This window comes from Styela clava, chromosome 4 (assembly GCF_964204865.1).
Source record: "Styela clava chromosome 4, kaStyClav1.hap1.2, whole genome shotgun sequence".
NCBI lineage: Eukaryota > Metazoa > Chordata > Ascidiacea > Stolidobranchia > Styelidae > Styela > Styela clava.
In genome coordinates this window covers 23,979,283-24,001,390 of record NC_135253.1, presented here as the reverse complement: position 1 = coordinate 24,001,390, position 22,108 = coordinate 23,979,283, and the positions used below count along the sequence as shown (strand labels likewise).

Here is a 22,108-nt window from a genome sequence, read left to right as displayed (position 1 = left end):
GTTTTGTCTGTTCTGCAATAGTTATGCATTGCGTTTCAATCGCTGAACCGCGTTTAAAGACCCGTGTTGGTATTAGGCTTGTATATGAACCCTAAGACCTGTTGGATCATGTAAAATATATTAAAATACAAGAGTCCGTGACTATCTTTGTCTTATTTCGATTGTGAGAACTACTGTAATCGCAAATATAATCTAACGGCTAATCAGCTTTTTCTTATGAAAGTCAAATGGTTCCTTCGGTAATATATTTAAAATATTAGGTAATAATCTTTTTACACTCAAATTATCTCCAAGCGGGGTTTTCCCATCTTCACTCTAAAGAAGGCTCGGTGCAAGCAGACATCGATACGTTATGAGCAACATTTTTGGGAGGAACCGTAATCTATCTAGTTCAGCATAGGTTACTCGATCGATTTTTACCTTGCAACATAGTTAGCTGTAACGCTCATGACAACCTTTATCGAATCTACACACTTTACAGCTTCAGCTTATGAAGTCTACGTCAGAAAGATAATTATTGCAAAACTACTTTTCAGTTACAACACTAATACAATAGGTTCTGCTGTAATAACAAATTATTTTGATTTTGACATAATTTAATTGAGCCGAAGAAATACCCAATTTCTGATTAATATAAAAATAGCTTACTATTTTCCGTCGAATTATTTTGCAGAAGAACGTAAATTAATTTAAATAGCTTTCATCAATCCATATGATCCAAAATGTGCATAACAATCCAAAAGCTTCGTACGCTTTCCAAGGTCACAATTCGTAACAATAACCACCGGCGTATTCATACCATTCGGACTAAGAAACTGCAGAGATATTTTTCGGGTTCAACATTGACTGTTCGGTTGAATTACAACTTGGGGGAGGTGAGGGATACTGGATTTGTACCCAGGATTTCCAACTTGCGACGCCAGCATAGTTAAGCCAAACAAAATTATCAAAGAAATTTACGATACAAATGATCAACTTTATTGTCTAAGTTTACTTTTTTATGTACCTGCATTCGCAATTAATACGATTGCAAATACAATTCGATGACTTTTTACACTCTCCGTGACACCGACGTATATATAATATACATCATTTGGCACCGGGTGATGTTGAAGGTTTCACGCTGCTCACGCTCTATTTATTACTGTACAAAACTTATAAATGCAACGAATGTAACCAATTCCGTTAATATTAGCCGCTATCAAGACTTCCAGAACCGGAATTCGACAGCTAGGGGCGAGGACGTTCCATATGGAAGAAAATAGGCTGATGTTTTATGCTAATTTTGCAATATTTATTTGGAGTAAGTGTCAATAACCGGCCTTGTAGTGCATCGGTTATTTATTCCTTACTGTGTTATCAACATTTATTTTAAGGCCGTAATGTTTCTATTCGCATTGTGAAAAAAAATTAATTGCTAATATAATATGTTCTGCCTGGCAGCCATCTTTTGTCTTCTCCGGATTATCGACATCTCCGAACGAGACTTTTTTTCACTTCCACTCATAATAGGGCTTTGCAAGAGTACAAGCAACACTGATACTTACTCAGTGCTACGTTATGATTTGGCCCTTCACACTCCATTCAATTACCCTTCGAGGTGGTTGCTATGGAATTAGAACTCGAGATAATTTTAACTCGCGAAGCCCACATAGTTAGGCCCAGCAAAACTACCAAATCTACCGCATAATGATCTATTTTACAAAATAATTATTTTACGTTATTCAGTAAATTTTTGCCATAAAATTAAGGACGCGAATATTTTTATTTGTCTTCAGCAGAGGCGGACACTTTCCATAATTTTTGGGACGAACTCGGATTGCCAACCAAAAAACACTGCGCCGTCTCTTTGGTCATTCTCTTTGGTATTAGCATGTCAATATACTATCTTTCCAGTAGCTAGCCGCTTTGGTTGAACAACGAACTCGCGCGTCACCAAACCGATCACTTTAATTTTGCGAGAATTACCCCACGGCTTTTGCTAGCACACAGAAATCGCTTCGACATAGTAAATCCTATGATCTTTGTCATCAAATTATGCTCGGGCCTTGGACGAAATTCATATCTTGGAAAGATACGTCCAGCGGTGAAAATTGTTTGTAACAACTTTGAACCTATTTAGTGTTTAAGCGATAATTAATTGTTGTAATGAAATACAGTTTGTTTGCCTTCTCTCGCAAGTGCCGACAATAACACTATTAAATGATCTTGGCAATGGGTAAAACATATCAAGTTGTACCAAATATGAATTACCGAAAGTTGTGCAAAAGTGAGAATACCAGTGATTAATTTAAAAGCGTGGCGTGGAACGGGGAAAGGCGAGCAAAATCGAAGCGCGTCATCGGCCATGCGTTTGAGTGGCCGCGCATCTTTTACAATAATGCAGGTTCTCGGAAGCCGCTGTAGTGTACATTATTGTAAGAAAACAGTTATAATATCGATAACTATTAACCGTTTGTTCGCGCTTGATTACCTCACTTTCCGGAAATGATAATTTTGTAAGGTGGAAACAACTATGTTTAAATGTAGACCAGATTACTGCGACTGCCCTCCAGGTGTCCGATCCTGGTCTACAACATAACTTTGGTGCCAACTCCGGATTCGCATCGCATCAAAGACTTTTTTACAAACGTGATTATAAGACTATTCAATTTTTGTTCGCGTTAGAATTAATAATCAAATTAATTAATCTAAAAAGGCTGTCTGATTGTAATATTTTGACTTTTTAAACTGTATTTCTTGTGTATTATTACAAAAAATATCTTTCTGAATCGGCAGAACATTTCAAGTTCGCATTGTACACCACGAGTGAAGTGGTGGGAGGTGTATTTGAAATCTAGATCCCCTTCGGTCTGCAACCTGAACACAGTTTGCTCGATCTTGGGGCCATTGCATCTTAAACTTCTCGTAGTCCTGACTATAGAAGTATACGACTCAAATGATTGCCATTGCCAAATGAATATTTAAATCTACATTGGTTATACACTTTACCCATCAAATGTATTTTCATTCCGACATTTTTTTTTTGTCTACGAAATACTTTTTTATTATTCGCGGTATATTTGCAGCAAAGCTATTCATAATGTATTTATATCCAGTTGAAGACGCTATGCTTCAAGGGAAACGAATCGTAGCGATAACCACAGACATATTCATGAAATTCTGACTGTGAAAGGATTGCATTAGTTTGATAAGAATTATTCTGCGCAATTGAACCTTCACAATAAACATAGAACCTATTGTGTAAGAAAAAGTAATCGAATTATTTGAGAAATATATCAACATTTAGTGGAGAAAAACATGGATTCGACGCAATTTTATACCTAAATCAAAATATAAATTTATTAGAGTGAAAAATTGGAGGCCGTGATTATACATAGTGTATCATGAACATATGAACTATTGTGAGATCTGTAATGGTACGATCAAAATCTTTCTCAATCAACGTAAAAACTTGTATTTTGGCTTATCGACCATGTTGATTTGACAGGATTAGTAACATCACTGCACGAAAATGTAATTATTTTATGAAAGGTTTTTACCGTTGCCGATCTCAAGAATTCTCAAACACAACCTCCGCAAACAAGGCTGTGTACAAGCATCCCATAATACATAAAGAGTTTCATTTTTCAAGTGATACATTTCTCCCGACTCGACACTGATTATTCAATTAAATAACACCCTGTGTGAGGTGGAGATCATTCATTGAGTTTTCATCTGAGGCCTTTAACCCGTGACGCCAACATCTTTAGTCAACATTTCAAATTCATTATTTTTGTTATTCGTACGTTGCTCCAACCTCTCTAGGTCATCGCCATCGACAAATTTTAATACTAAGAAAATAGTTCAATTTCTACAGTAACATATCAGTAATCTGGCGAAACACGTGGTTGTCAAAACACTAACGCAATGAAATTTAATAAAACTTTTATTAACTTTAGTAAATTGCTCAACTTCAAGAAAGCGTGGTGGAATTGACGATTATTTCATATCTCGAACACAATAACGGTTATCTTTTTTACATAGTTGCTGCTTTCTGAAAAGTCCAATAATCGCTTCGGCATAGTGAATGCTATGATCTTTGTCATCAAATTATGCGCCTCAGTTGTTTTTTATATGACGCATACTTGTGTCGTTTGTTGCTAACAAGGCACTGAATAAGCGGCCACTGACATCCAACAATATTTAAGAAGATACTATTTTTAGAAAAACAATAATCTACCCAATTCGTTACACCCTCGGTGAGATGGTGGGCATGGGATTTTGAACTCGATTTGTAAACTCGAGACGGTTAAATAACCTGTCTAGCCTAGTATACTGGGGCCATTTCGTATGGTCTCTTTTTCATTATCGTTTAACCATTTAACCCCTAAAACGACCCTCATGCCCTTTTAAAAGCGTTTGCTGGAGTTCTATTCCGCGAGGTGACACTAAAGGACGCTCGTATAAATTTTTCTAAATATGCGACCTATGTTCAAAAACTTGTAGAAATCAACCTTGAATGTTATTGCGTCCGATATTTCATTTTAGTTTGATCGTTTTCTTGTGTTATTTTCCAACAAACAATAACACAACCATTATCATAGCTAAAATAGTTACCGAGAAATTCACAACTGCATTTGCGGAATTTGCAAATTCAACACTTCACTCGACGATTTGATGACGTCACTCTCTAATTATTACTGCATAAAAGATTCGAACAGCAGCGAATGTAATAATTGTCGACAGTAATTGGCGCAGCAAGTCGTAAACAACCCAACGAATATATCAGTCTTAGACCGAAGACTTATCGATCGAAAGTTAGGGGATCCCCAAAACAGAAACTGCGGTTTCGATTCGAAAAATTCTGCAAATCCGAACTTGATTGTTTTGATTAGTTTCTAGCCAATCGCCTATTTACCAATCCTATATTTTGTGTCAAATACAACGGCGCTAACCCGGGTTGCGACGGCTATCCAAACACAGCCATATTTTGGTGAGGAATTCTGCAACCCCGAACCTGATAGAGGATTATGGACATTGCTTAAAAAGTAATTATAATCAACGAGATACGATCTCGCGGCGTGTATCCTTCGCTCTGACTCAATTAGAGATGTACCGATACCACTTTTGTCGCCGATACCGATCCGATACCATAAAAACGCCGATACCGATACACCGATATTCGGAAATGACTGATATTGCCGATATTCCGATACTATGTAAATATTACCTCGAGTGTGCAATACAGACGGTTTAAAACAATACTCTTTGAGCATTATTAATAGTGCACATTATTTCCGAATAAAAAATGACATATCACACACATATATATTTATTAGGAAGTAGATGTTTGGGATCCAAATGCGGTAATTGATTCAGATGCATTGAGCAGTGGCGCTAGTAATCTCGTGTTCAATTAGAAAACTAATAGGATTTGGCTGCTGTTGGTGGTAAAATAAATAAATGTTTAGCCTACTTATCGTATGAAACTGATACATTGAGTTACGCGCGCAGGATTGTGGACCAATATAGCGTCGTATTTTATATTTTACACATCGGAACATCCACTAATATTCGATTGATATATTTTTCCATAATTACCATCTAATATTAAAAATTTGAATGTAAAAATTTGGCAGCAAAAATACTCAAATTGATTGAGCCAGTTTGGCTGATAAATGGTTAGAAATAGGCCGAAATAGGATCCCCGTCTCTATTAGCGGGGGTGGGGACATGCATGGCTCATAGTTCAAGATCCATCCAAGAAAAAATAATTTCAAGATCAGTATTCCAACCTAATTTTCAAAACATTCTAGATCATATTCAGAAGCTAAATATATCGGAAATATCGGTTTAAATTTAGCCGATACTGATACACTACCGATACCGAAAAATTGGCTGATATTGCCGATACCGATAGATGGGTATGTCTCTAGACTCAATAGCGTGGAAAATTTCTCGAAGGAAACTTGCGCATCGCGACGACGTCAAAGTTACAAGAGGGATATGGACAATACTTGAAGATTAATCACGAGATACGATCTAGTGGTGTGTATCCTTCGCTCTGATTCCCTAGCGTGAAAACTTGCGCTGGCACACACACATTCAGCGCGTCTCAAAAATCTCTCGCTTTGCAAAAATCCAGATATCTTCATCACTAATTAGTTAATAACTCGCTAAATATACAACAAAATTCATCCAAAATCAATTGGCTTCTGATCCGAAATATGATGAATGCACATGCAAAATTTGAAGATTCAACCTCGCTTTCGTGAGATATCGCGTTTACCTAACAGACAGACAAACAAACAGACAAATACCTTAAGATCGATAAGTAATGAGTGTCGTCACAGCGACATTCACGAATGGTTTTACGTTCTATTCCTATTTACAATTTTACAACCCAACCACAATGCGTTGTACAAGAAAATCTTTTTCTGAAAACGTGAATGAAATGGATCACTAAAATACCTGCTAAGCCAACACAAAGTCATTATAACGGTGTTATCTGTCGTTATTCTTATCTGGGTTACAAGTTTTCAGAGGTCTGAATCAACATTTTCAAATCGATGCTATTTATATTTCGGACAGTTTCTGGCGATGCTATAGCGTTTCGTTGCTTGTGTTTACTACAGACCATTGAGGGTTGCAATTCTTGGCGGGACGAACATATATTTTCAAGAAAATCTAAAAATCGAACGGGTGACTGATAAATCACACTTTTTACCAAGATCATAAGTTGAAACTATATACTTTGAATAGCGAGCGAACAGTACAAGACTCAAGTCGTCTTAATAAGACAAAAATCAAATTTAATTTGACACTCCTTGTTGCATTACGCTCGATAAATTTTTGACATCAGGTGACACATTTGATGAAGCCTAGATTAAAACATTTTTTAAATTGGCATCACTAATAGTTCTGTGCTTGTTCTTTGTAATGTTCGTTTTCAAAATAATTGTTCCCACGCATATGTACTTTCAAACATTGATGTGGATTTTTTTGCATGGTTTGTCAAATTTATATAGAGATTTCCCTCAAAAAGATACTTTTTATACAAATCAAACATTCACACATCTCTCGAATAAAAAGTGGATTTTATTTCCTCATTGCATTGGATCTTAGGAAGCTCTATTTAAATATTTTCTGTAACCGTTTCCACGTTAGCATCAAACGGAGTACTAAACAGACTGAACTCGTTTTAAGAGAACTAAAGTCAGCGAAGCAGGAGGAAAAATCGTTTTGCAATTCCCGTAATACGGAATAACAACAACATTATAACAAAACCATTTATAAGTCCACACCGTGGAAAAAATTAAATTAGAATAAACGCGGGCCGGATTATTTTACTCCGCGGGCCGTGGGTTGCCGACCCCTAAGTTAGAGAGTTGGACTCAACTGTGTTGCCATTACACATCTCTTTTTTTTTAATTTTCTATCATCTCAGCCATAGTAAAAAAAGGCGCAGACAAAGCTAAATTGGAAAGATTCCGTTGCATCCTAGAGTATTGGAATTCACACATCGTTAAATATCAGTGGCTGCTTATCACACAACGTTCGGAGCGAAAGGTTCAAATAAGCATCGTATAAAAGCATTTTTTGTACAAGTGTGCCGCATTTTTTTTATTTGCATAGTGCGCCGCAAGCAAAAAAAGTTTGGGAGCCACTGCTCTAATCGCTAGGTCATCGATGCCGACAACTTTTAATACTGAGAAAGTCTATCAATTTCTAAGGTAACATATCGTAACGATTGGCGCATATTTATACGTTTCTGACTAAAGACAAACTCTACCCAATTCGTCCCACCTTAGGTGAGATGGTGGGCGTGGGATTTGAACCCGATTTGTAAAACTCGAGTGATTTTTTAAAGCTGGGTTGCTTTGCTTGTGAGAGCTAAAACTATCGATTAGGCAATATGATTAGACAAATTATCCATTTGTTTTTTTTTACCATAATTTTTCTAGTCGTATCATGATCAAACTGAACCACATCACTTCGGACTTCAAGAAATTATCAACAATTTCACACCAAACGTTCACTTACGACTTTTTACGTCATAAAAAATTTCCAAACCAAGGCTTTTATTCAGCAAAAACTGATATGCATTTGACTTCTTATTTCTAAGAAGATGGCATATTTTCCGATTACAGATTGAAGATGTCAAAGCAAAATACATGAGACCGAGATAATGTCATGAATTTTGCAAATAAAAACTTCATTTTGACGATTGTCTTATTTTCTAATGATTTTTGTTAAATTGTTTCCCACTCAACATAAGAGCGATTTATTTAACCCCGTGACCATTTTGATTTTACGGATGCGCTTACTTAATCAGAACAAAAACCAGGATGATTGCCATTCGAATTGTTTATACAATTTAAAAAATTGAAATATTCTCTTTTTCCGAAACATATATTCTATCAACTACCCTATAATCGCTGCAAAACTTTTTTTAATTATTCAAACTAATTTATATTTAGTTGAAAAAACTTTACGTCGGGGGAAACAGTACTTTAGGAGTGCAAGGTGTTTCTCAGCTCGCATCTGTCGTTTTACAATGTGAAGTGGAAGATGTTAACATGAGCAGGTGCAAACTGACAGCTGAAGCAATGGAAGGATTCAAAAACAATACTCGTGGTGCCAAGGTGAAATTGAGATTGATCTCGATTATTTATTTTCGTCTCATACTGATAAGCCCTCGGGGCCGAACTTGCATTGTCAACCAAGAATCATGGTGTCGTGTTGATACATTGTTACGTCACAATAATCTTTTTTGTAAATCTCTTACAATTTTACTATTCAAATATCGGGTACCACGGGACCTATGCCGCTTTGCTTTGCTTTTTATGTCGCGGCATACTATTGAGCTATTTAAATATTCGCGGCACACCTATCACAAAACAGGAACATTTCCTACTCTTGAAGCCATTTAGCTATAAAATAATAAAGAGCATAGAAGATCGGATAAGGGGAATTCTATTCTTGGTAATATAACATATCCTGCATGTTAAATGGATGGTTAATAGTTACCGATACCACCAATGTTTTCTTACAATAATGTACACGAGACCCACCTTCGGAGCACCTCACATTATTGTGAAAGATGCGCGGCGCACGGGTAATACTTGACGCGATACGCTTTGGTTTTTTCTCGTCCTTCGCCTTGGGTGTAGCCTTATTATTATCACAGGTATTCTCACTTTTGCACACCCTAATTTATTTTTGTTACAATTTAATGTTTTTTCCCATTGCCAAAATCATTCAATGGTGTAATTATCAGCACTAGCAAAGGAAATGAAAGAGGAAAACAACCCGTATTTCATTACAACAATTAATTATTATCGCTAAAAACACTAAATAGGTTTAAAGTTGTTATAAACAATTTTCACCGATGAACTAATCTCTTCACGTTATGAATTTCGTGCAAGGCCCGAGCATAATTTGATGGCAAAGATCGTAGCATTTACTATGTCGAAACGCTTATTCGACTTTTCAGACCGCAGAAACTATCCGAAAAATAACCGCTTCTGTGTTCGAGATATGAAATAATCGTCAATTCCACCACGCGTTCGTGAAGTAGTTCAATTTACTATAAATTTAACAAAGGTTTTATTATTAAGTTTCATTGCGTCAGTGTTTGTGCTACCACTCGTTTTGCCTGATTACTGGCATGATTACAGATCGCAAGGATGGGCAAAATATTTTGACCGAATCGAATAATTCAAATATTTTTAACGAATTATCGAATATCGGATATTTTTAATACAAATACAATGGACATCCAAAATGATAGGCATTCTAATGTTGGTGAGCTATTTCCGCTCGTCCTGTCTTTTTTTAAAAGAATTAGGATTAATTCTTACGCAACGTTTGGTTTTATATTTCTAACTATGCGTTCATCTGGGCGACATATGTTAAAGACGGCTATTAGAGGGTGAATTTTTATTTTGATTTTTATCTTTTACGCCGGTTTTGATCTTTCTCCCCACCGATTGTAAATTAACTGTCCCTATTTTAAGCTAACAATATTATCATTTCCGACGTCGGAATGCGTATAATTATAAAGACGATAGTTGACCTTCTCATAATTTTACTTTCCTATTTATTGTGTCTGTTTTATTTTCGTATTGAATGGTGAATATAAACCCTGCAAAGTCATTGCGTGAATCCTAAATGTTATTTTGAGTTCAAGTAATAATTAAATAAATAGGCAATAATGGCAATTCTACTAGTCAAATTTGGGAAAAATTTCGCACAATAATTTGTTACCTTGGTTGACATTTCCAATTTTACGAAACGGTCTTGGCGCGCATTATGCAAAACTTAGAATTAAAACAATATCTGAAATATGACTCCTCAAATTTGACGTTTCTGTTTGTTAGCAAGAGCCATGAGTAATTCTTGTGGAATCCAAGGGATTGGAAATTGGAATCACTTGAAATAAATCCAAAAAGGAAATCTTTTTGCGACACACCAAAATCTTTTCGCAGCACACTAATGTGTCGCGGACCCTGGTTGGGAACCACTGTCCTAGACTGAGGAATGTCGAAGAAGATAATAAGATATTCTATTCATTTTTCGCTAAATTTAGGGATATAAATATTATTCTGGCTAGCATTTAGTCTCAAAATAGCATTCAGGATTCACGCGATGCCGACTTTGCATAGTTTTTATTCAATGCAAAAATAACTCAGACAAGATAGAAAAGTAAACTATCGTCTTCATGAATATCCGCATTCCTGAGCCAGTGAAGCTAATATTGTTAGCCTTTTAAAAATTCGGACGGTTAGTTCACAAACGCTGATAATACAGATCAAACAAACGCAAAACATAAAAATCAGAATAAAAGTAGTTGAGCTCTACATTCCCTTCCTGATAATTGTCTTTAACATGATGTGGACGCTTATTCTGCCAGAAATATAAAAACCAAAAACTTTGACATCCACCGTTGCGTAAGAATTGGTACTTGTGTAAAAAAAAAGAAAACGGACGGAAAGCTAGCTTACAAACATTAGGGCGGCTAACGTTCTGGACTCTTGTTATTTATTTGAAATATTTGGTAATCGATAGAAATATTTGAATTATATGGGTTGATAAAAATATTTGATTTTCCCCACCCTAGCGATCTTTAATCACGCCGGTATTGAGGTGAAACGCATGGTCGTTGTAGCTCTTGATGCAACTTAATAGGACCTTTATTAAATTTAGTAAATTGCACTCAATAAAATGCGTGGTTGTGTCGGCAATCATTTTACATCTTGAGCACTGAAACGGTTATATTTTAGGTCGTTTCTGTGGTCTGAAAATCTTATTTTAATCGGTGTTTCGATGTCATTCGCGAAAAAACAACGTTACGATGTAGTAAAGCGATGATCTTTACCATCAAATATACTCGGGCTCTGCAAGGTGTCCGACCTTGTTCGTAAGTAAGCGCGATGGAATAGCAGTTGAAGTGGTGGGACTCAACTGTGTTGCCAACGCAGGTTACACATCTATGGTGGCCCATCGTTGTCACGCGTAAAATTAAAAATAAAAATAAAAAATAAAAAACCGAAAATAAAAAAATAGGTGTGAAAAAACATAAGAATAATTGAAAAAAAAATGATAAAAAAAAATTGAAAAAAAAAAAAAAAAATTGAATAAAAAGAAAATAAAAAGGTTGACAACGATGGTCCGCCTCGTGGCCCATCGTTGTCACGCGTTTTTATTTTTAGAAAATTTGCTTCTGCTTGGGACCAACGTTGTCAGGCATAATCATACGCGCACAAATGTGTTCCCTGGGTTTCCAACTCACTACTGATTTTCTTGAGCAATATTTAATATGAATGTTCTATAAATTCTCCATGCTACAATTCAACAAGAAGTAATATACTTATAATGATGATAAGAGAATATAGAATTGAATACGAAAATTCGGAAAATTTGTTTTTACGTGTAGAAGGTAATTTAATTGGAGAATGCTGCTTAACTACTCAGTTGTCTGGACACTCGCGATGCCGGTACCGTACCGTCTTACCAAATACCGGTAGCCATGCAATCACGTATGGAAGAATGGGAGATACGGATAGTCTCGTGGAATATAGACTACTGAAACACTCTCTGCGCCTGCCCCATACCGTACAGCCGTAACGTACCGATCAAGACAAATGATAAATCGCCCGTGCTCAACCATTTATTTCAATCCATACCTCGATCCTAGTAGAATATAGTGAGTCGAGGTATGGATTGAAATAAATGATTGAGCACGGGCGATTTATCATTTGTCTGGATCGGTACGTTACGGCTGTACGGTATGGGGCAGGCGCAGAGAGTGTTTCAGTAGTCTATATTCTACGAGACTATCCGTATCTCTCATTCTTTCATGAGTGATTGCATGGGTACCGGAACGGTCAGACGGTACCGTACCGGCATCGAACGAGTGTCCAGACAACTGAGCAGTTAAGCAGCATTTTCCAATTAAATTACCTTCTACACGTAAAAACAAATTTTCCGAATTTTTGTATTCAATTCTATATTCTCTTTCATTATTATAAATGTATTGCTTATGGTTGAACTTGTAGCATGGAGAATTTATAGAACACTTTCATGTTGAATTTATTGAATATTGCTCATGAAAATCAGTAGTGAGTTAGAAACCCAGGAAACACATTTGTGCGTGTGGGATTAAGCCTGACAACGTTGGTCCCAAGCAGCATCAAATTTTCTAAAAATAAAAACGCGTGACAACGATGGGCCACAAGGCGGACCATCGTTGTTAACCTTTTTATTTTCTTTTTATTCATTTTTTTTTTAATTTTTTTTTTTTTTTTTCGTTTTTATTTTTAATTTTTTCCATGTTTTTTTTTTATTTTTATTTTTAATTTTTTTTTTTAATTTTTTTTTTATTTCTTTTTTCTTCAATTATTTTTGTGTTTTTTCACAACTATTTTTTTATTTTCGCTTCTTCATTTTATTTTTTCATTTTTTTTTTAATTTTACGCGTGACAACGATGGGCCACCATACACATCTCTGGTTTAAATCCAATTTCTACCATCTCAAATAGGTTGAAAAATGCGCAGACAAAACCGAATTTAGAAAATCCTGTTTCTCCCTGACCTTTAAATATTGTTAGATATTAGTGACTGCTTGGACATGGCTTTGTTCGGAGAGAAAGGTTTAAATAAGTGTCCTATAGAAATTTTTTATTGTGGTCTTTACAAAATTTTCGTCACTGGTATCTTAGTTACGGAATAACAATGTAAAACCCAAACTATGCCCATTCATAGCGATTTTATAGTTACGTAGCGTAGCGATAACCTTGCACTTATTCATAAAATTCTGACTGTCAGAATTTTATGAAAAATTCTGAACCTTCACAATGAGCATACAACCCGTCGTCTAAAGCAGTGATTCCCAAAGTGGGCGATATCGCCCCCCGGTGGGCAATAACGCTACAGAGGGGCGCGATTTCTAGAAAACTGTTTTTGTTCGGTGCATCGTGCACTTGATTACTGTACTGTGCGTGCTTTCGTATGTTTGAATCACGTAGGCGATTATCACACGCGAAAGGATTGCTGGACTCGTCTTCGCAGTAAGTTACGGTCGTTTCCGTATTCCAGTGGTCGGCAAAATACGGCGGCCGAAGTAAAATAATCAGGCCCGGGACGCTCCACTGAATGGACCGTTCCCCGACCCTTGACCCAGGGAAATTTTTCCTTTTTTTTCGAGGGATTCATCACTGCTTAATTTTTGTAAGAGTGTATCTTCTTAACAAAAATCTTTATCAAAATTTGACAAACCATGCAATAACATTCATTTCGATGTTTGGAAATACATATGTGTGCGAACAGTTATTTTCGAAAATGAACAATACAAAAAATCAAGCTAGAACTAGGATTAGTGATGCCCATTTAGAAAATCAGCCAATCTTGGCGTCGTAAAGCTATCAAGCGTGATGCAGCAACAAGACAGTGTCACATTAAATGTCATTGTAATAATTTTTTAATAAGACGACTGAGTTGAGTTCACGAATGGTTGCGGTTTTTGCCCGCTGTTCCGTTTTTAACTTTCAAAAGGTATATGCGACCCGCAAAAGATTGGCAACCCTAAATGTAAAATGGGGTGAATTTAGGGAGTTAAATGCTATAAGGCAAGAGTACACGGCGGTTTTTGAGGAAATAGAACCCTAGATTCTTTCATTTCCGACCGCTAATATGATGAGGGGTTTTCAGCTGTGCTACCATTGCTATCAAAACAACGAAATCGCCTTTCCATCAGTAAACAGGGTAATTTCAGTTATTATAAAAAACTCGCTAAAAACACCAAGCTCATCCATCTCATTAAAAAATACTATAAACTATGATTTATCTCGTTATTCGGTCTGTAATATATTCGTTTCAAACTTGACATTTTTTTCGCAGTGCTTGGGGGCGATGAACTTGTATAAACTACTGTAGGGGGGCGATGGTACAAAAAGTTTGGGAACCATTGGTCTAAAGAGAAGCAATCGAAATACATCGAGAAATATATTAAAAGATAACGGATAAACACATGAATTCGTCGCGAACGATGAATTTCATTATCTGAAAACAAAATCTGAAATTATAAAGAGAAAAACCAGGCCGTGATAATGCCACGTATATCACAAATAAATTTCAACTATTGTGTGGATGATCTCGGAGTATGTATACCAAGATGGCGCACAACCTGAACATAGTATTTGTATCAGGTTAGGGTAAGCCGGTTGTGTGACATTTTGGTACGAATACTACGGTAGCCCCATTTTGAGAGCTGAAATGTTTAGGGAAATTTGGATCTCTAACTTGCTATACGCTAACATAGTCGAGCCCATAAAATTATGAAATCAACATTTTGAATTGATTTTTTTGGTATTCCTAACCGCCATATCATCGACACCTACAAAGCTTAATACTAGGAAAGTATATCAATTTCTACAGTAACATATCGTAACGATTGACGCATATTTATACGTTATACTAACATTTTTGTTGTTTAAATATCATTGCTTCCATCAAAATCAGGGCACGAAATTTTGCTTGTCTTATCCTCTGCATGATTTCTTCCGTGGCGTCAAAGTCTATGCTCTTCAAAAATTTTTGCTTCCACCATGCATGCGGCAATTTAATGTACTTTGACATACGACTATTTATTACTTTGCGGGACAATATTACTGAATTCAGCTTAACACATGGTAGAACACTATCTATGTGAGACTTTATTTTTCTTGACGGGGTTTTCAAAACTTCACTCTCTTTAGCGGTTGGTATTGGGGTGAAGAACCTTCTTATGTACCCACGTTTTGCTTCTGAGTTATTGCATCTAGTGCGTCAATGTGCTTTCGTGATTTAAATGGCATTTTAGATAGTCAGCTTCCCATTCCCACCCACGATTTGCCTTTTCCTAATCACTATCTGGTGTCACTTTCGACAAACTTTGCAGAATATCACATTCTTGACGCGGATTAGCAATAAATTTCGCAAATTTTAGTAGTTTGTTTTTTTAGCTTATTCATACCGGTATCACGATTTTCCTATTACTTATCGATCTTAAGATCGGTAAGTATGTTGATAGGTATTTGTCTGTTTGTTTGTTTGTTTGTCTGTCTGTTAGATGCACGCGATATCTCACAAAAGCGAGAATGAATCCGCTCCAAATTTTGCATGTGCATTCATCATATCTCGTACCAGAAGCCTATTGATTTTGGGCGAATTATGTCGTATAATTAGCGAGTTATCAATTGAGTAGTGACGGGACACAAGGTGTCACTATGGTGTAAGAGCGCTGTTTGGGGGATCGCCTAACTTTCGATCGATAAGTCTTCGGTCTCTGACCGATATTATCGTTATTGGTTTAGCATGTATTTTCAGTCATACATACCATCCTTGGCGCTGTGATGCTTTGATAAATATGATTTCGGCTGCACCATACTTGACAGAGGTATCGAGATTTTTTAAACGTGTAAAAAACGTAAAATTAATGGTAATTTTCACGAGTAGCGTAGCATTAGAATGTTTACGTCTTTCTACGCGCATTTCCGTCAAAAAAAGTAACATTTTTTTGCATTGAGGGGGGCGTGTGCACTAATAATTAAAGGTGTGAGTCATCAAAATTGTCAATTGAAGCCTTGAACTTGAAAATTCTGTAAATACAATCGTGAATTTTAGAGTAACCATTCTTGCTATAATAGTGATTTTGGTGTTATTCTGTTGGAAAATAACACAAGAAAACGTTGAAATAAAAATTAATTTATTAGGAATAATTATTAGAGGAGTGCGTTTTACATATATTGCTGAATAGAGCTCCATCACACGCTATTAAAAAGCCATGAGTGAAGCTTTAGGGCCTGATGGTTGACAAAAAAATAATCCCATGTAAAATAGCACTAGACCGACCGGCTGGGCAGGGTGAATGTACTATAATATAGCTTCCTTACACATTAATGTGTACCATCCTGATCATCTCCACCTCCCCTTATTTAAATTTTATTAGATTGGAAAAGTCGTTAACAAATGCCTGCGATTTTACAAGCTAATTTATTTAGCATCGACGATTGTTTCCTTCTTCGTGAAATGACAATTCAGGAAACGAATATTGATATTTTGCCGGTTAAGAATGGACCATGATATAGCTTTCAAGTTATCAATCAAATTATAGTGATTTAAAGCGTATAAACTAGAGTTTTGTTTCACATACCGAAGGCTCATCAAAGTTTATGGTGTTCTTCGTTTATTTTTGGTATTTTATAACACCGTATTTAAGTCGTAATATTTTTTCCATCATTTTCAGTCGGAAATGTGAGTTTCAGATTCACTCCTTTAATTACCGTTACGTCGCCAATGATCGCATAATATTGCGTTTTCACGCACAGTTCCGAGCGATAAAAATTAATTATCGACGTTCCCGTGGGACAATAAGTTTTTCGTATGCAGGGGACCGCATCACAAGACCTGGAATAAGATGATATATGAGTTGAATAATTAAAGTATAATTGAGTAATTAAAGTAATGTGCCCTCATTGTATAAGTGGCCGCAACCACGATTTAAGTTAAACACAATTATAGAAATATAGAAGTATAGAAATACCTTTTGAATGTTGGCATTGCTCATGAGTTGAATACTTGACGCAACAAAAAAATCATTGTCCGCTGAAAATGTCAGCAATGGCGTGATCGTGACGCCTGTTTCAGAAGCTGTTGCATGTGAAATACCGATTTCGAACTACGCGGGGGAACAGAAATATTGGCGTTTTTGCATGTTATGCGCACTTCAAAAATTACGATTAACCAAAATTGAGGAATACTAATCGGATATAATGCTGTACGAAAACGATAAGAACATCCCTGGTTACTAAGTTTTAAATATATATTCATGAGATAAAAAAAAAAAATACCGTAATTTATTTGCAAAAGTGACTTAAATAACAACGCAGAATACTAGAGGGCGCGGCAATATCACGATTATCGCAAATTTTGAAATGTAACTTCATTTTAATAATTGTCATGCCTTTATACTTTATCGGCAGTAGCATGATAACCACTGGTATATTCATATCACCCTGGCTACGGCAAAATATTTTAAAGTGCCTCAGTTGTTTTTTATGTGACGCATACTCGTGTCTCTCGCTTCTAACAAGGCTCTGTAAAAGCAGCTACTGACATCCAACAATATGTGAGAATATACGACCGTGTGTCCAAAAACTTGTAGAAATCAACCTTGAATGTTATTGCGTCTCATCTTTCATTTTAATTTGATCGTTTCCTTGTGTTCCTTTCCAACAAAATAATTACACAACCATTATCATAGCTAAATAGTTACAGAGAAATTCACAATTGTATTTGCGGAATTTACAAATTCAACACTTCACTCGACGATTTGATGACGTCACCACCTAATCATTACTGCATAAATGCTTCGAACAGCAGCGAATGTAATAATTGTCGACCGCAATCGGCGCAGCAAATCGTAAACCACCCCATGTGTGACGTCATAGCTTCATGAATGCTTTTACGTTCTATTCCTATTTAGAATTTTATCACTCAACCACAAGGCGTGGGACAAGAAAATCTTTTTCTTAAAACATGGATGAAATAAATCACTAAAATTACATTCTAAGCCAATACAAAGTCATTATAACAGTGTTATCTGCCTTCATTCCTATCTTGGTTACAAGTTAATCATACCAGCTTTTCAGAGGTCTGAATCAACATTTTCAAACCAATGCTATTCATACTTTGGGCAGTTTCTAGCGATGCTATAGCGTTTCATTGCTTGTGTTTACTACAGACCATTTAGGGTTGCAATTCTTGGCGGGCCAAACCTATTTTTGCGGAAAATATAAAATTCGAACGGGTGACTGATATATATATCACATTTTTACTAAGATCAAAAGTTGAAACTACTTTATACTTTAAATAGCGAGCGAACAGTACAAGACTCAATTCGTCTTACTAGGACAAAAATGAAATTTTATGTGTCACTTCTTGTTGCATTACGCTCGATAAATTATTGACATCAGGTGACACATTTGATGAAGCCTCGATTAAAATATTTTTTCAATTGGCATCACTAATAGTTCTGTGCTTGTTCTTTGTAATGTTCATTTTCAAAATAATTGTTCCCACGCATATGTGCTTCCAAACATCGATGTAGTTTTTTTCGCCTGGTTTGTCAAATTTGGATAGAGATTTCCCTCAAGAAGACAATTTTTATACAAATCAAACATTCACACATATCTCGAATAAAAAGTGGATTTTATTTCCTCATTGCATTGGATCTTAAGAAGCTCTATTTGAATATTTTCTTTAACCGTTTCCACGTTAGCATCAAACGGAGTACTAAACAGACTGAACTCGTTTTTAAGAGAACGAAAGTCAGCGAAGCATGAGGAAAAATCGTTTTGCAATTCCCGTATTACAGAACAACAACAACATTATACCAAAACCATTTATAAGTCCACACCGTGGAAACAATTAAATTAGAATAAACGCGGGCCGGATTATTTTACTCCGCGGGCCGTGGGTTGCCGACCCCTAAGTTAGAGAGTTGGACTCAACTGTGTTGCCATTACACATCTCTTTTTCAAATCTTCTATCATCTCACCCAGGGTAAAAAAATGCGCAGACAAAGCCGAATTGGAAAGATTCCGTTGCATCCTAGAGTATTGAAATTCACACATCGTTAGATATCAGTGGCTACTTGTCACACAACGTTCGGAGCGAAAGGTTTAAATAAGCATCGTATAAAAGCATTTTTTGTACAAGTGTGCCGCATTTTTTTATTTGCTTAGTGCGCCGCAAGCAAAAAAAGGTTGAGAACCACTGCTCTAATCGATAGGTCATCGACACCGACAAAGTTTGATACTAAGAAAGTCTGTCAATTTCTAACGTAACATGTCGTAACGATTGGCGCATATTTATACGTTTCTAACTAAAGACAAACTTTTCAATCTTTTTAGAGAGACAAGAATCTACCCAATTTGGCACACCTTGGGTGAGATGGTGGGCTTGGGATTTGAACCCGATTTGTAAAACTCGCGTGATTTTTTAAAGCTGGGTTGCTTTGCTTGGGAGAGCCAAAACTATCGGCAATATGATTAAACAAATAATCCATTTGTTTTTTTAAGAACCATAATTTTTCTAGTCGTAATATGATCAAACAGAAAGCACTTCTGACTTTAAGAAGTTATCAACAATTATTTCTAAGGAGATGACAAAGCAACATACAAGAGACCGAGATAATGTCATGAATGAAAACTTCATTTTGACAATTGGCTTATTTTAGGATGATTTTTGTTAAATTGTTTCCCACTGTCAGCATAAAAGCGGTTTATTTAACCCCATGACCATTTTGATTTTATGGATGCGCTTACTTAATTAAAACAAAAATGATTGCCATTTGAATTGTTTATTTAAAACAATTTATAAAATAAAAAAAATCGAGATATTATCTTTTTCCGAAACATATATTCTATCAACTACCCTATAATCGCTGCAAAACTATTTATAATTTTCCAAACTAATTTATATTCAGTTGAAGAAACTTGATGTCAGGGGAAACAGAGAATTTCATGAATAAGTGTGAGGTCATCGCTACGATACGTAACTATAAAATCGCTATGGATGGCCGTAGTTTGGATTTTACATTGTTATTTCGTAACTAAGATACCTGTGACGAAAATTTTGTAAAAAGCACACTGAAGATTTTTATAGGACACTTATTTAAACCTTTCTCTCCGAACAAAGCCATGTACAAGCAGGCAATGATATCTAACGATATTTGAAGGTCACTATTTTAGGAAGAAACAGGATTTTCCCAATTCGGTTTTGCCTGCGCATTTTTCACCCTGTTTGAGATGGTAAAAATTGGATTTAAAGCAGAGATGTGTGACCTGCGTTGGCAACACAGTCGAATTCCAACACTTTAACTGCTATTCCATTACGCCTACTTACAATCAAGGGCGGACACCTTGCAGAGCCTGTCGGCAGTCCGTGTGGTCCTAAAGTTTAGTTTAGTTAGGATTCCTTCAGTTGTACATCGTCATCGTGATGATTATCGCTATCTCGTCGTCGTCATCATTACTGTGTTGTTTTCTCGTATTCGACGTGTCGCATTTTCTCTTTCACGTGTTATCGTGTTACGTATTTATTTTATTATCGTCCCCTAAGCTCAGCAAGATGTTTAAGATTGCATTTCTGGTGGTAGCAGTTTAGGATTTCATTTCTTGTTATGGCAGTTTAAGATTACATCGCCTTTATAACGTTGAAGTTTGAATTCATTCAATAGTCTTCTTTTATACTGTATTTCGAATCGTTAGATATAACATTATGATATTTGCATGTCTACAGCTCGTATTGTATTGCATTTATAGTTACTGTTTTACCTTGGTTGTATATCTGTCGTTTTGGGACTATGCAAAATCTGAAACTATAAAGAAAAAAACCAGGCCGTGATAATGCCACGTATATCACAAATAAATTTCAACTATTTTGAGGGGTGATCCCGAAGTATGTGTACCAAGATGACGCACAACCTGAACATAGCATCTGTACCAGGTTGGGATTAGCAGGTTGTGCGCCATCTTGGTACGAATACTACGGTAGCACCATTTTGAGAGCTGTAATATTTCGGGAAATTCGGATTTCTAACTTGCTACACGCTAACATAGTTGAGCCGATAAAATCATTAAATCAACATTGTGAATTAATTGTTTTTGTTATTCCCGCTATGTCATCGACACCGACAAAGCTTAATACTAAGAAAGTATATCAATTTCTACAGTAACCTATCGTAACGATTGGCGCATATTTATACGATTCTAACTAAAGACAAACTCTTTAAGTGTTTCATTTGCACAAAATGCATTATTCTGCGCAATCAAAAATTCATAATAAAGAGAGAACCAAATTAACTATTGAATTATGTCAATGCTGTAAATGTGGGCTAAATAGTCCATATTGTAAAGAATATTTAACGATCCACAATTTATTGATTTTCCTACGAGCCTCAATTACCTGTATCCCTAGGCCTAGTCCAATAGTTATCCTCATGTGGTTCATTTGTAATTGCAATTAATATTTGTGATATATACTGGATAAATGTACTAACTTATAATTATACGAAGTGTGATTACTATTCTCTCTGTACAAGAAAAAGCGATCGGTTAAATGAAGAGAAATGTCAATGATAGTTATGTCCGTGCTCGAATACTAAATTATTCTAGAATAACACTGAAAACACATTTCCAATATTGTTCAAACATAATTAACTGAGCCAAAGCTATACTGCATGCGTGGGTTTTTGAATCACTACATTTTGCACCATATGTAAGTGAAAGTAAAACATGCCAAGTCTAATGAGAAGTCTGTCAAATTGAACTGATGCACACTGCTGAAATATTGTGCACCACCCTGATCCCCCCTCCTTTATTTAAATTTTCGCAAGATCGAAAAACTCACCAGCGATTTTCAGAGGCTAATGTATTTAGCATTGACGATTGTTTCCGTCTGCGTGAGATGATGATTTAGGGCAGGGGTCGCCAACGCGCGGCCCGCGTCATGGTTGGAATTTTCCCACAAAAAAACTAAAATAGTACGATGTCAACTATTAGTAATTTGTATCCTGTCATTT

General features: G+C 36.1%; 1 protein-coding gene across 1 annotated transcript in view; it reads left to right on the top strand.

Annotated features, from left to right (window-relative positions):
- Positions 1–722: 722 nt before the first annotated feature.
- The window catches only part of LOC144422144 (uncharacterized), a 30,200-nt gene continuing 8,814 nt past the window's right edge, over positions 723–22,108 (top strand). The window contains exons 1-2 of the mRNA XM_078111980.1: positions 723–875; positions 8,463–8,627. Coding sequence (XP_077968106.1) covers positions 723–875; positions 8,463–8,627 — 318 coding nt within the window. The remainder of the gene's footprint in view (positions 876–8,462; positions 8,628–22,108) is intronic.